General features: G+C 44.1%; 3 protein-coding genes across 5 annotated transcripts in view; 1 reads left to right on the top strand and 2 right to left on the bottom strand.

Moving 5' to 3' along the window:
- Positions 1-3988, bottom strand: part of PLCH2 (phospholipase C eta 2) — a 76235-nt gene extending 72247 nt beyond the window's left edge. The window contains exons 1-2 of the mRNA XM_085079969.1: positions 3573-3988; positions 1252-1632 (exon numbers count right to left, since the gene is read on the bottom strand). The gene's annotated coding sequence lies outside the window, so the exon portion shown is untranslated. The remainder of the gene's footprint in view (positions 1-1251; positions 1633-3572) is intronic.
- A 366-nt stretch (positions 3989-4354) lies between these two features.
- PEX10 (peroxisomal biogenesis factor 10) lies at positions 4355-7321 on the top strand. 2 transcript variants are annotated; one of them, XM_085079803.1, is made up of 6 exons: positions 4355-4563; positions 4721-4801; positions 5272-5678; positions 6177-6352; positions 6649-6784; positions 7074-7321. In XM_085079803.1, exons 1-6 carry the CDS (start codon positions 4455-4457, stop codon positions 7113-7115), a joined length of 951 nt encoding a protein of 316 aa, XP_084935929.1. In that variant the 5' UTR covers positions 4355-4454; the 3' UTR covers positions 7116-7321. The 2 variants fall into 2 exon arrangements, with proteins under 2 accessions (XP_084935929.1, XP_084935928.1); XM_085079802.1 differs by having other exon boundaries at positions 4356-4563; positions 7070-7321.
- A 590-nt stretch (positions 7322-7911) lies between these two features.
- Positions 7912-15323, bottom strand: RER1 (retention in endoplasmic reticulum sorting receptor 1). 2 transcript variants are annotated; one of them, XM_085079805.1, is made up of 8 exons: positions 15165-15213; positions 14660-14777; positions 12184-12269; positions 11553-11657; positions 10598-10697; positions 10033-10111; positions 9791-9926; positions 7912-9008 (listed from the first exon to the last, which is right to left on the bottom strand). In XM_085079805.1, the coding sequence occupies exons 3-8, from the start codon at positions 12262-12264 to the stop codon at positions 8919-8921; spliced, it is 591 nt and encodes a 196-aa protein (XP_084935931.1). In that variant the 5' UTR covers positions 12265-12269; positions 14660-14777; positions 15165-15213; the 3' UTR covers positions 7912-8918. The 2 variants fall into 2 exon arrangements, with proteins under 2 accessions (XP_084935931.1, XP_084935930.1); XM_085079804.1 differs by lacking the exon at positions 14660-14777 and having other exon boundaries at positions 15165-15323.
- Between the last annotated feature and the right edge of the window lie 1308 nt (positions 15324-16631).

Below are 16631 nucleotides of genomic sequence, written 5' to 3'. Positions count from 1 at the left end.
AGCAGTGCTCCTGCTGAAGAGCTCAGAGCTAAGTTACCATTTCTCCCTGTCCCGCACAGCCAGTGCTGAGGTGACCAGAACACAGAGCTGTGACACCACTCAGCCTTGCCCACATCCAGATAACTCAGTGTCCTCAGCACTCACAGACCTTCCCTCACACCCTGTCCTTCACTTGCACTGAACAGTTTCTCATAGCTAATCTCACTGGGCAAAAAGAATTCTCCTCAGCACAGTTTTTATCCCCTCAGTAAGAACAGAAAGAGCTCTCTCAATAGACAAAACTTTCACCACATTCTTTTGAACAGTAAGTTAACTTCAAGATACATTCTGAACATGGCATCAATTTCCTACCTCAAAGTGACTCTTACTCTACTTCTATTTTTCCACCACTACCATGAAACAGAACACAATTCTAGAAATTGTCACCCTGAGGATTTGGGGGTATATTTAAGACCTATATCTGAACCCTGAAGCCTGAGGCATTTGGAGCATACACAGCCCTAGCAATCTGGCCATCCCTATTATTTGCCACCTCCCTGCAACCATTACCCACATTTTTATGCCAGGAAGGAACTGAAAATTCTTTCTCCATAGCCCAAAAGAATGACAAAATTAAAATAATCATAATAATTTTTAAAAAGAAAAAAAAATGCATACACTTTCAAAGTATCATCCATGTCTTTCATTCCAAGTTAAGACTTGGCTGTTCAGTCACAGAATCAGCCACGTTCTATTGCTAAACTGGTATTTTATTTAAATACCTGAAGTTTATTTTACATCCAATCTCTCTTACCCAAGTCAGTTTTCATTTTGGCTCAGTACACCTGGGAAAGCTTCAGGCTCAGGTTATCAGTTCAGAATGAATGCACAAGTCTTTTGTGTTGGAAAAAGCAACTGTCCAGTTAGAAAAGCCTAAACTTGAATCACAAATGTGATTTGCTTCATCCCTACAAGCTCAGAGAATCTAAAAACTTAGGACTAACACAAATCCGAAGTTCCTGAACATTTGCATGAACAAGAGAAAGCATGACCAAAATAAAACAAGCATTAGACATGATGCTCTTTCCTTCCTCCCTCTTCCTTACAAAAGACAAGAGCAAAAGCACTGGCAAATTCTGTTACAGCCATAAAGGGCAGTGTATTATAAACTTTTTCTAACGCCCAGGAGTGAGCAGAAGTGTTAAAACTCCACCAAAATTATTACTGCAAGAGAAGGTAGCAAAGCAAGCCGAAAGGAAACGCTGCACACACCTTTGTCTGTCCCGGCCCGGCAGTGCAGACGGACTGTCCCAGCTCCTGTGCGCGGAGCGTCCAACCTTCATCCCCGGGACAAACCCGGGAGGAGGGAGGGACCTGCGGAGTCGGAGCGAAATCCCGCCCGCTTTTACATGCTGAGGGCTCTCAGCTCTCTGATCACAAAGCAGCTTTACAGCCCCTGTTCAAACAGTTCAGCTCCAGGGTAACAAGTTCAAAGTGGGAGGAGGCAAAAGGAATCGGAGGGTGGTAACAATCCCGAACAGACGTTTCGTTCCTTTGGCATCCGCAGAACCTGTTCTTCAGGTTGGAAACTGAAACATCTGCCTGGTGCCCTGTTTGAAAGCTGCGCTCCGAACCTCTTGTCTCCTAACAGGTCTGCAGAGGTAAAATCAGATTTTATAATGCACAGACAAGTAGCCTGTGGGAGAGAAAGTTAATCATTGTTGAGCACCGAGTTTGTTTTACATTTTGGACTTCCTTGTGGTAACGTCGGTGAAGCCGCTCGCTCCCCTGTTAGAAGGAAGAGCAGAGAAGCATGGCGTGGAAATCAAGAAACCTGGCTTGCAAAAACTTAACCAAAACACAGCAGATAGGTTTTAAGTCACCAATTTAAGTTTCTGAAGTAACCAATGTCAATCAGAATACAAAGAAGAAGAAACAGATTTTTGTGGCAGATCATAGGGTAACAACTAACACTATCTGCATGTTTGTTTCTATATATATGTGTGAATATGTATATGAAATCATATGAAAGTAAGTTTTCTTCACAAAATGGGATGGTTACTTGGCGTCCTGCACCTCCTCGAGTTCGAAACACACTGACAGAACCTCTAGCCTTCAAAACATCACAAAACAACTTGGCTTTTAGAATAAAATTCATACAATTAGTCAAAATGGGCATATGCACAGAATTTACACACTTCAAATATTTTAACATTTGTTGGCAGAGCCCGACCTTCAACTTTATAAATGGTTTCCAATCTCATAATTAAGCAGTTATTAGTCAGGACTTCAGCTTTGCAAAAAAACCTTTCGAGCTCTTCTTTGGTTTCTTGATCCATAAAATAAGAAAATCATATTTACCCACCTCAATAAAATGGCAACAAACATGTTTGATGTTTTTCTTAACAATTGAGCTGTTGGACATGTGAGATACCATGGAGATCACAGCTCTCCTTTTTAACAAAAATCAAAACACGAGAGATCGGAATTGGAATTCTGAACAAAATGATTCAAGGATTGTTCAATTATTTATAATTTTGTATATTTTATAGCAGACTCCCCAAGATTTAAGTGTGAAAATGTCCCATTCCAGAGCCAATTTCCCGGGGGACATTTCCTTATGCAGGTGCGCCTCCTACTGTTGTACTACAGAAAAATTCCAATTTTTTTTCTAATTCCATTGATTTTACAGCTACAGAAGGAACAATCAGCAATTCCACTGATACGATACACCCTAGCAAATGAAAATTGAGTAGCGCCTGGAGCAGGGAGGAAGGGATTAAGAATGTTCTGCTTATCTGTAAGATTCATCAGAGCTCTACTTATCACATACAACTCCTGGTGCAATTTAATTAGAACTTTGATGCCATGACCTGTGCACTAATAGCCTACTGAAAGGACTACAAATATCCAGTTTATCTGTGGTTATGTTTGACCACAGGCCTTTCTTTGCTTCTGAACAACAAGAAGGGAAAAAAAACCCCACCAAGCTCCTGCTCTCACAGCACTTTCCAGTGACTTTCTGCCATCTCAGTCTGCAAAAAAATCCTCAGGAAAACACCTACTTCAATTCCAGTGAAAGTAGTTTTGTCAAATAAATTAATTAAACGTGGAACTGCTTGGCTGTCCCTTCGCTTTAGCATGTTGCAAAACTGAATTTATAACAATGAGACACTAAAATCTGCTAGGAAGAAACGTGTTTTGACAAAAATTAATGTACCAGGCTTCAGAATGTAAATATATGTATGTACACACACATACACGTATAGGTTGTAAACATCTGCAGAATGCTGCTACCTTTGTTAACGTACTATATTTTTAGTGGGATTTGTTTTTTTAAAATTATACAAAAATATTAGCATTATTTTTAAACATCAGGCAAGAGCCTCATGGCAGGTAGCAGGACTTTGGCTGTCTCCATCGAGAGGTCAATGAGCCTATCACCCGACGGGATTTCAATTAATTCCCTAAATAAACTAGGAATTTATCAGGAACTCTGATAACACTCCAAATCCCCCCTATTCCTAGTGGCTGAGCCACAAAGGAACCTCCAGCATGCACTGATTTGGGGACTTTGGCTCCGAAAATCGTACCATTTCTGAGCTGTCACACCCTCCCAGCCTACAGCCTTTATCCTCCTGGCACCAGGATTTTCAATATTGGATGTGCTGTGTTTGTAGCTTAGCCGTGTGGAGTTGGTGTTTGTTATTTGCCTCATGCAGAGCTCGCCAGCAAACAAAGGGCGGTTTGTTCCGTTCCCCCAAATGAACAGCTCATCTTTGAAGGGATGCAAGGAGGCTTTCACAAGGAGGCTTTCGCATTTCAAAAAGCAATGACAGGACATTTAATAGACCTTCCTTCTGATTTATCCCTGGGCTGCAGAGGGGCTGGAGCATTTGTAGGAGATTGTGGAGGGCTGCACCTGCCTGGGGAGCTGTGATTTGGTGGATTTCTTCCTCTGAAACACCCAAGACCTCACACTTTAACTCTTCTCACCACCTCAGCTGTGGCAAGCTCCTTTTCCCGCTCCTTTTCCCTCCCCTTTCCCCGCCCCTCACGGCACTCACAGCCTCTTCCCTCCCCTTTTCACGCCCCTCGTTATCCCTTTCCCTGCCCATTTTCCTGCCCCTCACAGCAGCTTCCCGCCCCTTTTCCCGCCCCTCACGGCCCCTACAGCCCCTTCCCGCCCCTCACAGCCCCTTTTCCCACCCTTTTCCCATTCTCCCGCCCTTTTTCCCACCTTTTTCCCATTCTCCCGCCCTTTTTCCCACCTTTTTCCCATTCTCCATCCCCTTTTTCCACCCTTTTTCCCAATCTCCCGCCCCTTTTCCCGCCCTTTTCCCCTCCCCTCACGCAGCTCCGCCCCTTTCCCGCCCCTCACTGACGGGATATCGCTGCGCGGCCGGTCGGTGCTCCGCCGCTGCCGGGGCCGCAGCGCCGCCGCGCGGCTCTCAGGCCGTGTCGCTCCGCCCGCCATGGCGGCGGCGGCGGGTCCGGCGCGGCTGGTGCGCTGCGGGCAGAAGGACGAGCTGTACCGGGCCGGGCTGCGCAGCGGGGCCGGCACCGCGCTGCGGGGGCTGGCGGGTAATGCCTCAGGGGGGTTGGATCCGCCCCGAGCCCTCCCGGGCGCTCCGGGAACCGGGGGTCGGAGGGGGAGAAGGGCTGGTGGTGTGTCCGGGAGGAATTCCCGGGCAGGGCTCGGAGCAGCCCGGATTTGGTGTCAAGTGACCCCGTCCCGCAGGTGCCCGGCCGTGGCTGGAGTGGAGGAGGGAGGTGGAGCTGCTCTCCGATGTGGCTTATTTCGTGCTGACCACGCTGTCAGGTAATGCCCGGAAACCTTCTCTATAATTTTTTATCAATTTTTATCGTTTTTTATCGTTTCTCCCAACATGTGAAAGCTGAGGGGCCAGTCCTGCGGTGCTGGTGATCATTAACTGATCATAACATTCTCTTCAGCACGGGGCGTGGTTTGGTTTGGATAAATGCCTTTTGGTAAATATGAAAGCACGAAATTGTCGGAGTTGGGTTCAAGTGCACTTCATCAACACAGATATTTGATCTTCTAAAAGAAAATTCTTCTGTATGTATGACACCATGAAAAGTACCCCTGCTTTAAGCCTAGAACTGCAGATACTGGATATCACCATGACACCTTAATTCAACACAAAGTAATTAACTATTTCCAAAGCCAGATGAGTTGTGATCTGAACAGCCTGTCCCCACTGCTTCCCACACCCAGAATGATCCTGCAGTTGCTATCTCACCCTGTTTTCTGCTGTACACATTGTTTAGGTTATCAGACTCTGGGAGAAGAGTATGTGAACATCATTCAAGTCGACCCAAGCAAGAAGAAGGTGCCTTCTTTCCTTCGACGGGCCATGTTCATTTCCCTGCACACTGTGGTACCCTACTGCCTGGAAAAGGCACTGCTGCACCTGGAACACGAGCTGCAGGTGGAAGCTGAGGAATCCAGGACTCCAGAGAGCACCCCAGCACTTGGCTTTCCCAGCAGGACCTTAATTCGCAGCTGGATTCGGAAGCAGGTTGGGGAGCTCACAGAGCAGCAGAAGAAAACTGCCTCCCAGGTTGTTTATGTGCTTAAACAATCCATCCCTCTGCTGCACCGGCTGCACCTGGCAGTGTTCTACATCCAGGGCACATTCTATCACCTGTCCAAAAGGATCACGGGGATCTCCTATGTAAGTGGTTTTGTTTGAAGGTGGTGTCCTCTGCAGAATTTTGGCTTCTTCTGGGATGTCATGTGTGTAAAAGGGATAAGGAATTGGGCTGTGGCTGATTATATGGGCAGAGCAGAGGGGTGAGAGGAAAGGTTTTGCATTATGTTAGAGGTCATGAGTCCCTTCAGTTGAGAGGTCACAGGTTATAAATGTGAGCACAGTGTCAGAAGTTAATACCCTGTGAAACTTCTGTCTGTTTGCCACAAATACCCTGAAAGTGAGAGGTGCCTTCATAAATCCATGGGAAATGCAGACAACTGATCCTGCACAGAGAGCAGCTAAGTCCAGCCTGACTGAAAGTGGTTATACCTCCTGAGAGATAACAGGTTGAGAAAGTCCTAAAATGTCAACTTTTTGGACATAATGAGAATCCCAAATCAAGTTTATTGAAGGTGGGGAGAGGGAGGAGTTTAATAAAACCACAGTAACAAAACTCCTCTATTTCTGTGAATTCTGTAGCTGCATTTTGGAGGACCACAAGCAGAAGATCAGAGTATCCGATCAAGTTACAAGTTTCTTGGAATAATTTCATTCTTCCACCTTCTGCTAACCATTGGAGTTCAGATGTACAGCTTCAAACAGAAGCAGAGAGCAAGGCAGGAGTGGAGGCTGCACCGCAACCTCGCTCCCCAAAAGTAAGAGGTGATTTTTACTTCCTGCAAAAGAGGTGGGAATGTCATAGCTGTCATGAACAGGGACAACACAGGAGTGACACACCAATTTAAATCAGAACCTGATGTAATGTAACAATTAATTACCAAAACTAATTCCTCACTGGTTTGTGCATCTCTTGGACTTCATGCTTTGGTGTTTTTAGATCTTCATGAAAAGGGTTGATACTTGAGTAGGGGGTTTACTTCAGGATTGTGTTACCAAGTATTTCTGACAAGCAGGGCAAGTGCAATTAACTCCAATTATCTGTGTTAATTAGAAGCACAAGCAAAGAGCCAGCTGCTGGGCGCCAGTCCCGCTGCACACTGTGCTTGGAGGAGAGGAGGCACAGCACAGCCACCCCCTGTGGGCACCTGTTCTGCTGGGAGTGCATCACTGCCTGGTGCAACACCAGGGTGAGTACACAGCTCATCCAACCTGCAAAGTGCCCCTCAGCCTGGCTGTTAGTGCCCTGTGTCTCACTAAGGCACCCACAGCTCAGCAGGACCTATGGAGTTGTTGAAATACAATGACAATTACATAGCTGAGCACTTTAAACTGGGCCAGCTCAGGTGAGTTTGTACCACAACTGGGACTGAAAAATTATTTTCTGAAAGCAACTAAGCTGTTCTACTCAGATTTTTTAAAACTTTTAAATAGAACTATTCAGTATGTCCATCTAATTAATTTTCTTTCTGTAGGCAGAATGTCCACTGTGCAGAGAGAAGTTTCATCCTCAGAAATTGATCTATCTACGGCACTATCAAATGTAAAGGAAAAACCTCCTAACAAGGGCCTCAGCTCATACTCTCATACTTATCCTACAGCTTGGGTTGGTCCAAGAAAAGGTTTTATTAAACTGGAAACTGGCACTTCAGACAGAAAAAAGCTATTTGTGCTTTTACTCTTCTTTTATGTTAGCACTTGACCATATTAAAAATGTGTTTCTAAAACATTTTTAACCCAAGCGTAATACTTTTCTTCATTTTGGACAATGGAAAACTTAAATCAGATTCTCGTTCTTTAAGTACAAGTCTAGTTAACAAGTTCTCCACCCTTCCATAACATGCTTAAAGTCTTAGTAGAATTCCAAGATAGACTTTTAAACTCCCCTTCTCCTGTAACGTACTAGCATCCATGCTGTGGGCTTCAGGGGCCAAGAACAGAAGCTGTAACACGAAGCCTAAGTTTAAATGCAGTGGAAGTTCTGATTAGAAATGCCATGTGCCACGTGTTTTATGTGATTTTACAAACTGAAATCTGCTTAGATCAACAGAAGTATCACATAAAACCCCCAATAATGATCTACTAACTGAGGGTTAGAGGAAAAGGTTCCCATGTACATTTTCCAATTAGTTGTCTGCTGAAGCTGCTGAATTCATTTAAAATCTTCCAAAAGCTAATCTTTTCCTACCTTCTGCAAGTGAATGCTCCCTGAAGAGTTGAAAAAGCATTTCATGAAGGCAAATTGAGGGCAACCATTATTGAAAAGGAGTCATAAGTACTGTTAGATCAAGAGATACATATAAAGATAGAGAACAAGTAAAGGGGAACACTGTCTTTTAATAAATTTTGGAATTAAAAAGTCACTTAATAAAACTGCAGTTGTATCACATGAAAAAGTTTACATGCAGGTCATTTATCTCTCATTTTTTTCCCCCCATAAAAAAAAAAAGAAAATCTGTGTTAAAACCGCCACCACTGTCTGTTCTGGCCAGTTTGGGTGCGTCCTGTGGGGCTGCATGAAGTCAGCTTCAATTACTCAAGAAACCATTAAGTATGAAAGAAACTCCAACTAATAACAATTAAAATATATATTTTTATAATTCCAGGTCCTCAAAGGAAATTGTGATCGAGTTTGAACAAAGTTTTGAGTCATCATGAAAGAGCCCAATTTTAGCATCTGCTGGGAGATGGAACAGTGAAACTGGCATTAAAACCCAACACAAATGAGTTGCTTTAGAAGCTAAATGAGTATTTTTGCCCTACTGCAAACCCCATAATTTAGTAATTTCTTATTCCTATCTATACTTGTTTGGTTATAACTCAGTAATACCATGCATTTAGGAAACTGGCTTAAGTTCTGCATCTAATTAGGGCTACTGAATTTTTCTATGAAAACAGCACACGGCCATGAAGCAGAAAACAGCATCACGTGTGCCAGCTTACACTTTCCTCCACAGATGTGCACAGCACTTCAGGGTGATGTTGAGCAGGAGAACTATGTAAAAATATCCAACTCTAGGCCATTAACCTCTCCAGTGCAATGGATCTTGAAAGAAATGCGCTATCCCAAATCCATGGGATTATCCAAAGTTTCTCCAACTTCTTACAAAAGAGAATAAACTCAATGCAATTTGGTTAGAATGCCAGTTTCCTCAAGAAACTGATATTTCAGATAAAAATAGCAAGATCCTCGTAAAATGAAAATTCAACTGCTTTGTCACCACTCTGTTAATCACTTTTATGAAGAAAAAAGGCATTGTTACAATGGCTCAAAATCGTTCCTTTAGTGAGCAGTAGAATTGGTCAACAGGTTGATTGCTTCTTCTAGCTAGCAAAGGTCTTCCCCACATCCTCTTTCCCTTTGTATTTCCTCTTGCCATGTGTGAAGGGTATATATCTGTACTTTATCATGTGCTGCAAAGAGAAAACAGCAGTTGTTGAGGCAAGAAATTTAGGTGGTATTTAGAAAAAATGGTTAATAATATACATGGTAAATTACTGAGTCCTCTAGAAAGAGAGTTCTTAGAAAAAATAATGAAATAGCTAATCCTACAGCAATTTAAATAGGAGTATGAGAGCAGTTTTATAAATCTCAAATTTGGGTTTACCCAACAATTTGTACAGTACAGTGAAGGTAACTGATTGGAGAACCACAGGGAAACTGGAGAGAGCACAGAGGTACTAATTCTTTACTACCCTTTAATCATTAATTTAGCACTTCAAATCACAGGACCTGTCCAAAATTCTGAATGTCTGGGAAAAAATTTATAGTTATTTTTGAAAAATGCCAAGAAATCATAAGTAATTTGTTAAAATGGTCTGCATTACTTATGTTCTTTCCCTTTTCCCCATCTACTTTCTCACACTACCTTGTGAGAAATTCCCTTTTCACCCAGCAGAGATGGTTCAACACCTCTGCATCCAAAATAGCCACAGGAAGTGGATGAGAACCTGCATAAAGACCTGATATTGCACTCTAAAGTCAAAAACCTTTTGACAGAAAGAACAGTTTTGTAAATCTGCTCAACACTGCAAACATGCCCCACTTGAACAACTAATGTTCAAGTATTAGTTACTCAAGTTCCTCCAGTAAAACAAGTGTGAGCAGCATCTTTAAACCCTGAAAGCTCCACTGAATGGCCAGCTGGAGCAATGCTGTAAATCCTGACATCACAAATCTGTTCTTGCCAAGTTACCTTGATTTGCCTTTTCATAGTGATACAAAATAGCATAATGAAGTACATCACAAGGATTGGCCAAAACACAGGAACGTTGAAAGCCTCAAAGAATGTACATGCCATAGCAACCAGGATTCCTTTAGTGGCAGAGTGCCTGAAAAATAATAGCACCAATTAATCCTTCAAGCTCAGCTACCACTAATGTCATGCAGATATTTATGTTTTTCAAAAACAGAACACAGGCAGATGGATCCACTCACCAGAATTTGAATTCTGGGAGCCTTCTAATGAAAGGCCGAAATTCTTCATTTTGCCTTGTAGGTAAGGAAGGACCATCATCTAAAAATAACAGAAAGAAACCAAACCACAAACCTCCTCACAGTAGTTTTTCACACTAATCAGACTCCAGATTTGTCTTACTTTTTATCTTAAGAAAAAAAGTCACAAAACAAAACCACACCCAATTTCCATTGTTCCACATAGATCCCAGATAGAGTTGCTCGTTTAATGTAAGTTCACATAGATTCCTTTACAGAAAATAAGGAATAGGAATCCCAAGTCACTTGAGTTACTATGGGGAGAGCTTAAGTTACATAAACCTCCTTTCAAAACACAGAAAACTAGTACAATATGGAATATATTACAGTCCCATTAAAAAAGGACAAATATTATAGTAACTCTTGATATCAATTGTATATATCTTTTCATGTCTAAAAAATACAATCTAATGCTAAAATTACATTATCTACATTACTGCGTTAGACAAAAGGAACTGGAAATTTGACCAAATTTAAAATGATGGTAAAAAGGAACTTTTCCTCATACCTGAATCTTCCATTAGAGAGGGGTCTACCTTTGGCGACAGGAAAGCTATGAAGAGGTTGAGGTGGTAGATTCCCAAGGCATATGTCACAATGTACCAACCCTGCACAGGGAGGGAGAGACAAGGCTAAAGTCTTCCTGAAAAGCATTTTCTGATACTGATTTTTTAACAAGATTAAACAACACAGGTTTTTTTGCTTCCTTGAGAAGCTTTTCTACATGTTCATGTTAACTGAAAGGTTTCTGGGCTTGTAAATATATGAAAAATTCTCACTGATGAAAACAAGTCTTAGAACATGACAGGAGAGCAAATCCCTCATGTAGTGACAGATTGAATATGAAATCTTGGTCAGGCATCAAGGTTCTCTATGTTCAAGAAGTGGACTTCAAAATTAGTAAAGAGCATAAAACCATTACTTGTTTAATCATCTTTGCAGCCCTTCAGTCTCTGAAATGTTCCTATTACTATGACCTGCAGGGCTTTCACATTCTGTAATCATCAGGTTTTGGGAGCAACAGTTCCCAAGTTCTTAACTGAATTGCAGACTGGCATGGAATAGAAACATCAGATTAGTGGGGAATAGTCTGCCACTGGTCTGCAGGGAGAGAAATGCTGACAGAGCCATTCTTTATGGTTTGCATGACAGAAAGAAACCCCTGGCTCTGAGCATGTTGTTATACAGCTTTAATGTAAAAGTAAAAACTTAATTATAACAGTTTTCAGAAGTTAATTTTCTGATTTCATCAGATTAATGTATTCACACATTCTTCTCACTGCAACAGCAACTTCCACACCCACAGGATGTGCTCTCTCTTGAGACCTCAGAATTTACCTTCTGCCATGTGCTGAATGATACCACACGATTCTAAATACCACACTTCAAAAACACCCTTAAAATCAAAATTAAACCAGTAGTAATAGCTAGAACTAGTTCAGCATCAAATCCAGTTTTCTTACCTGCAGTAAATAAACTCTAATCATGTAGATAAAGCTCAGCCCCAACGTTACAATCCATCGCACTGCGGTGTAGGGGGTGGATTTGTCTAACCAGGACTGGTAGATCTAGGAGGAAACACAAGGTGCAAATAAATACTGTAAATTACCTGAAGCACAATGAATGAAGGTCATCTCAGGGTAGCATGGGCAAAAGGAAGCATTTGGGAGAAGTATTTTGGGAAAGAGAATTAACATGTAACATTTGTATTCCTTATTAAAAATAAATTACACAGAACTATACTTACAAAAAAATGCAAAAAAATATCTCTAATGCTTATGGCATTGTAAAGCAATTTAAATTTTCTGTATTTTATGCAAGTTACTTTCATTAAGATGAATTTGACCTGAAATCTGAATTCACTCCTCATTTTTTAAAGTAATGACATATTTCTACTGTGCAATGTCACTTACATGCCCAGTTAAATATTCCAGTAAGCCATTTATTATAGATATTTATCTATTTTAAAAGGCTTCAAAAGAAATGTTTTGTACACATTTAAGCATTTCAACAACCCGTTCAACAAGCAGTGAGTTCAAGAAGCTGCAGTGAGATCTGCTTCTAAAGGAGTCAAAAATCCTTCACAAAACCAACCTGTCCAAGCCTTGAGAAAAATCTATAGACCACGGAAGGTTTTCCATGCACAGACTCCCCAATGCTGTCCCCTTCTGACATGGTGGCTGTGGAAACAAAACATGGGACAAGGGAAGATTGAAATCCCAAATCTAAGCTCAGGGAGGTTTAGAGCACAGTCTCTGAACCAGTATTTACACACGATACTCTTTTGGTTTGCCCTGTTTGAAACAAACTTTGAATGAAATATTCTTAAAGAGAGGACATTTATGCCAAAACGAATTAAAATTCCTTGTCCAAGAAAGCAAAGAACAGCATACTTTACAAAGGCAAGACAGGATGCAATCCATTCTGGGGAAGGAAATAAAGAAATCCATAAAGAAATCCAGGAAGAGCCTGGTTGGACATTGTCACCTGAGGCACAGGCTGAGGTACAACCCCTAAGCAATGAGACATGAGCTGAAGCACCTCCCTCCTACCACCTCAGTCGCCAGAGGCAAAGAACAAAACCAGAATAAATGCTTTCGTTTTTTTTAAAGCTGCTTAGGATTTTTAAATACTGAGCAACTACATAGTAAGGAAGTTCATGACTCTGCACACCAGTGGTTTCAGACTCTGCCAGAGCACCAAACCCAAAATGCTGCCCACACTGGAATCATTCAATGAGTTCCTCTGTCTCTTCAACACCAAGGGCTGAGCAGTGACAGGAAAGTTTTATGCCTGAGCAAAACTGTGCAGTCAAAGAGCCTGAACTCAAATAAAAAAAATTACCCAAGGGGATTATTTTCCAGTCCATGTTTCTGCTACCAATTGAAGAGCTTTATTTTTCTTATCAGTTAGGCACAACTGAGTTTTACAGCTCACTTCAAGATAGAAACCAAATAAAGTGGATCCTGAGCAGAAACATTTTGCCACATCACCAAGAGCAATCCCTGGCATTACTTCCTGGAATGCTCATCTGTGGGTGGGACTATGTAACTCTGGGATACTGGGAGTACATTCAGCCCTACTCTAGAGCCTCAGAGGATAATAAAGCTGTATGAAACATTCATCAATTAAAAAAAAAAAAGTGAATTGTCTTAGATGCTGCAATACAGTGACTGCTGGAGAAAATTTAAGACCAAGGACAATATGAGGAAGCACAAAAACCCTAAAGTTGTGTGTTTTTTCTGTAAACATCTGAAAGTTATGTCCTATGGAATAATCAGAAGGTAGAAAAAAGGAGTCATGTTGCACTTTAAAAGCTAAGGCAACTCATTAGGAGGTTTCAGGAACTGAGTCCATTTTAATTCAAGCTATAACTAAAAGAAAAGAATTGAGTAGAAAGTCATACAATATTACAGACTTTTCCATTACAGGCAAAGCAAGTGGAAAATCATGTATGTGAAGCTACTGAAGGCTTTATGCATGAGCAGAGATCTTGCTCAGTGTAAAAAAATTACATTATATGTGATCATGCATGATCCTTCATCATGCACATAGTTCTTCCAGGGCAGACCAAGAAATACAACACCTCTACTGAGGAGAAACCTCTCAGGAGCTCAGTTTATCACAAGACACAGAACAGAATTTAAGGTAATATTTCTTATCACATTAAAACCTTGCTGAAGGAACACCTGCAATGAACAATTATCAAGAGCAGGATTTTTTGGCATTGCTCCGAGGACAGTTTACAGTAAAGAACACTGAGTTGTATTGGTTTAAGGGAACAAATAAACCTAGACAGTTGCAATCCCTCTTTCATAATCTTGGACCCACAGATTGGTTTGGGTGAAGAGGGACTTTAAAGATCACCCAGCTCCACCCCCTGCCATGGGCAGGGATACCTTCCACTATCCCAGGTTGCTCCAAGCCCTGTCCAACCTGTCCCTGGACACTTGCAGGGATCCAGGGGCAGCCACAGCTCCTCTGGACACCCTGTGCCAGAGCCTCCCCATCCTTGCAGGGAAGAATTTCTTCCCAATATCCCATCTAAACCTACTCTCCATCAGTTTTAAGCCATTACCCTTGTCCTGTCAATTCAAGCCCCTGTGAAAAGCCTCTCTCCACCTGTCCTGTAAAGGTAACATCAGATTCACTTCTCAGCACAAGGAGCTGTGACCCTTCAGCCACTTCAGCACAGCCAACGCTCAGAAAGACACACAGATCACCACAACCAGCAAGGGAATAGTTTGCTACCAGCAGAACTGAGGCTGCTACTAAAACTAAACCATATCAAAGCAGTTTTCTCTGCTGGAAACACCACGTAAGTGAAGGCATGGCCTTAACAATTATGCTTGACCCCACAGTTGTTATGGTAATTTCATTACAAACACCACTGATCGCTCAGTTCTGAAAAGCAGAACCTCAGGCAGTAAAAATAGTCGCTTTAAGCCTCACATCATCACACAGAGGTACAGAATTTGAGGATAACTCTGCTCACTGTAAATATTTTTCTTAAATTTAAAAGATAAACGAAACAGGTAACTAGCAAAAGCACATTACTCATTCAAGTTACCTTATCTCATAGAGGAAATGTCTTTGAAGAGCAACACAATAAGGTGATTTATTAAGAACTGGGTGAATGGACAACCAGGGGGAAGCAGCCCATTGGCCGCTCAGAGTGGTTTTCTACACTAAAAAAAGGCAGCGTTTAATTTTATCCATTGCAGCAGCCGCCGAGCAGCACCTGCGCTTCTCGCTCGTGCCCGCAAGCTGGGACTTCCCCCGCCCCGGGCACCGCTCTGCCCCGCCGCGCCGGACACTCGCTGCAATGGGCGGTGAGGAGCTGCGCTGCCCGGCACGGAGCGGAGCGGGGCGGGGCGGCAGAAGGGACACGAACCCCGGGAGGCCCCGGGAGGAGCGCCGAGCCCGCTCCAGCCCCCGCGCTCCCGGAGGGGCTGCTCTGCTCGCTCCAGGCCCCGCCCGCCCGCCCGGGGTGTCAGCGCCGCGCCCGGCGGGCCGGAGGCGCAGTGCTCGCTCCCGCTCCCGCCCCGCTCGGCCGCGGTCGCTCCGGTACTCACAGGCGGCCGGGCCGGTCCTGCCTTCCGCTCCCGCCCCTCCACAGACCCAATATGGCGGCACAGCCGGGAGACCCTTCCGCTTCCGGGGCTCGGGGGCGGGCACGGCGCCGTGCTGAGCCGCTATTGGCCCCCGGGGCAGCGGGCGGGGCGGCGGGAGGCGTGTGCGGCCTGGGAGTGCGGCCGGGAGGAGGGCGGGGTGGTGGCGGCGGAGGGGCGGGAGGTGTGTGCGGCCCGCGGGGGAGGACGGGGATCGGGCGGTAGCGGCGGGACCGAGCGCGGGGCCGGGCAGAGCCGCTGGCCGGGCCCGCCCTGCTGCTCTGAGGGTGCCGCCTGGCTCCGCCCCCCGCCCGCCCAGCCAATGAGGGCGGGCGCGGGCGCGCGGCCAATGGCGGGACGGCGGCAGGCGGGGCCGAGGGCGGGGCCGAGGGCGGGGCCGAGGGCGGGGCCGAGGGCGGGGCCGAGGGCGGGGCCGAGGGCGGAGCCGAGGGCGGGGCCGAGGGCGGGGCCGAGCCCAGCCGAACTCAGCCGAGTTTGAAACGAGCTCTGCCGAGCCGAACCGAACCGAACCCGAGACTATCCGAATTCAGCCGAGCCCGAACCGAGCTCTGCCGAGCCGAGCCGAGCCCGAGCCGAACCGAACCCGAGCCTATCCGAATTCAGACGAAGCCGAACCGAGCTCTGCCGTGTCGAGCCGGAATGTGCCGAACAGAGCCGAGCAGAGCCGAACCGAGCCGCCTCACGGGCTGAGGCGAAAGCTGTTGAAGAATTTAAAGTTTTAAGGAGCTCACTGTATTTTATTCCATGAACACGCGAACGCTTGGGAATCAAAATCAGTAGGGGAAGACAAGAAATACTCGTTACGTGGAAAAAGAGGTGACACGAACATCCCCACACGAGCTGAGGTGCGATTGTTCCCGTGGAACAGAAACACTGATAAACCAACCCCAGGGCTCCCGATTTATTTTCCCAGGCTGTTCCGGACACTTCTGCACTGCCCTTGGGCACCACTGGGCGTCTCTCCAGCATGTATTTTGGGGCTAAATCAGGAAATTCTTCAGGCTCAGTGGCTGCGGCATTTAGTGCTGAAGTTTACACTCAATATGTGCCCCAAAGTGACGAGATGCCAAAACAAAAAAGTCTTGACACTCCCGAAAAATCGATTTATTTAGTATTTACGTTATGCAAGTACATGAGTGTATTTATAAGTGATATTTTTTTAGTGAGTGGATGCTGTCAGTTAACAGTTAACTGTTCTGTCAGTTAACAGAACCTTCAGGTTGATTAAATGTCCACTAAACAAGCAATAATTACAATTATCAGCAGAGGAGACTGTAATAGCAAGCAACTCTGATTTATCTCCTTTTTCACAATAAAACTGGTAAAAATATAGTGACAGAAAATATAATTCAGTAATGGGGAAGATGTACCAAAGTCTCTGAAAGCTGGTTTTAAAAATAATTAAATAAA

This window comes from Lichenostomus cassidix, chromosome 21 (genome assembly GCF_008360975.1).
Source record: "Lichenostomus cassidix isolate B80296 chromosome 21, HeHo_3.0, whole genome shotgun sequence".
Classification (NCBI taxonomy): Eukaryota; Metazoa; Chordata; class Aves; order Passeriformes; family Meliphagidae; genus Lichenostomus; species Lichenostomus cassidix.
This window is presented reverse-complemented; position numbering and strand designations above follow the sequence as displayed.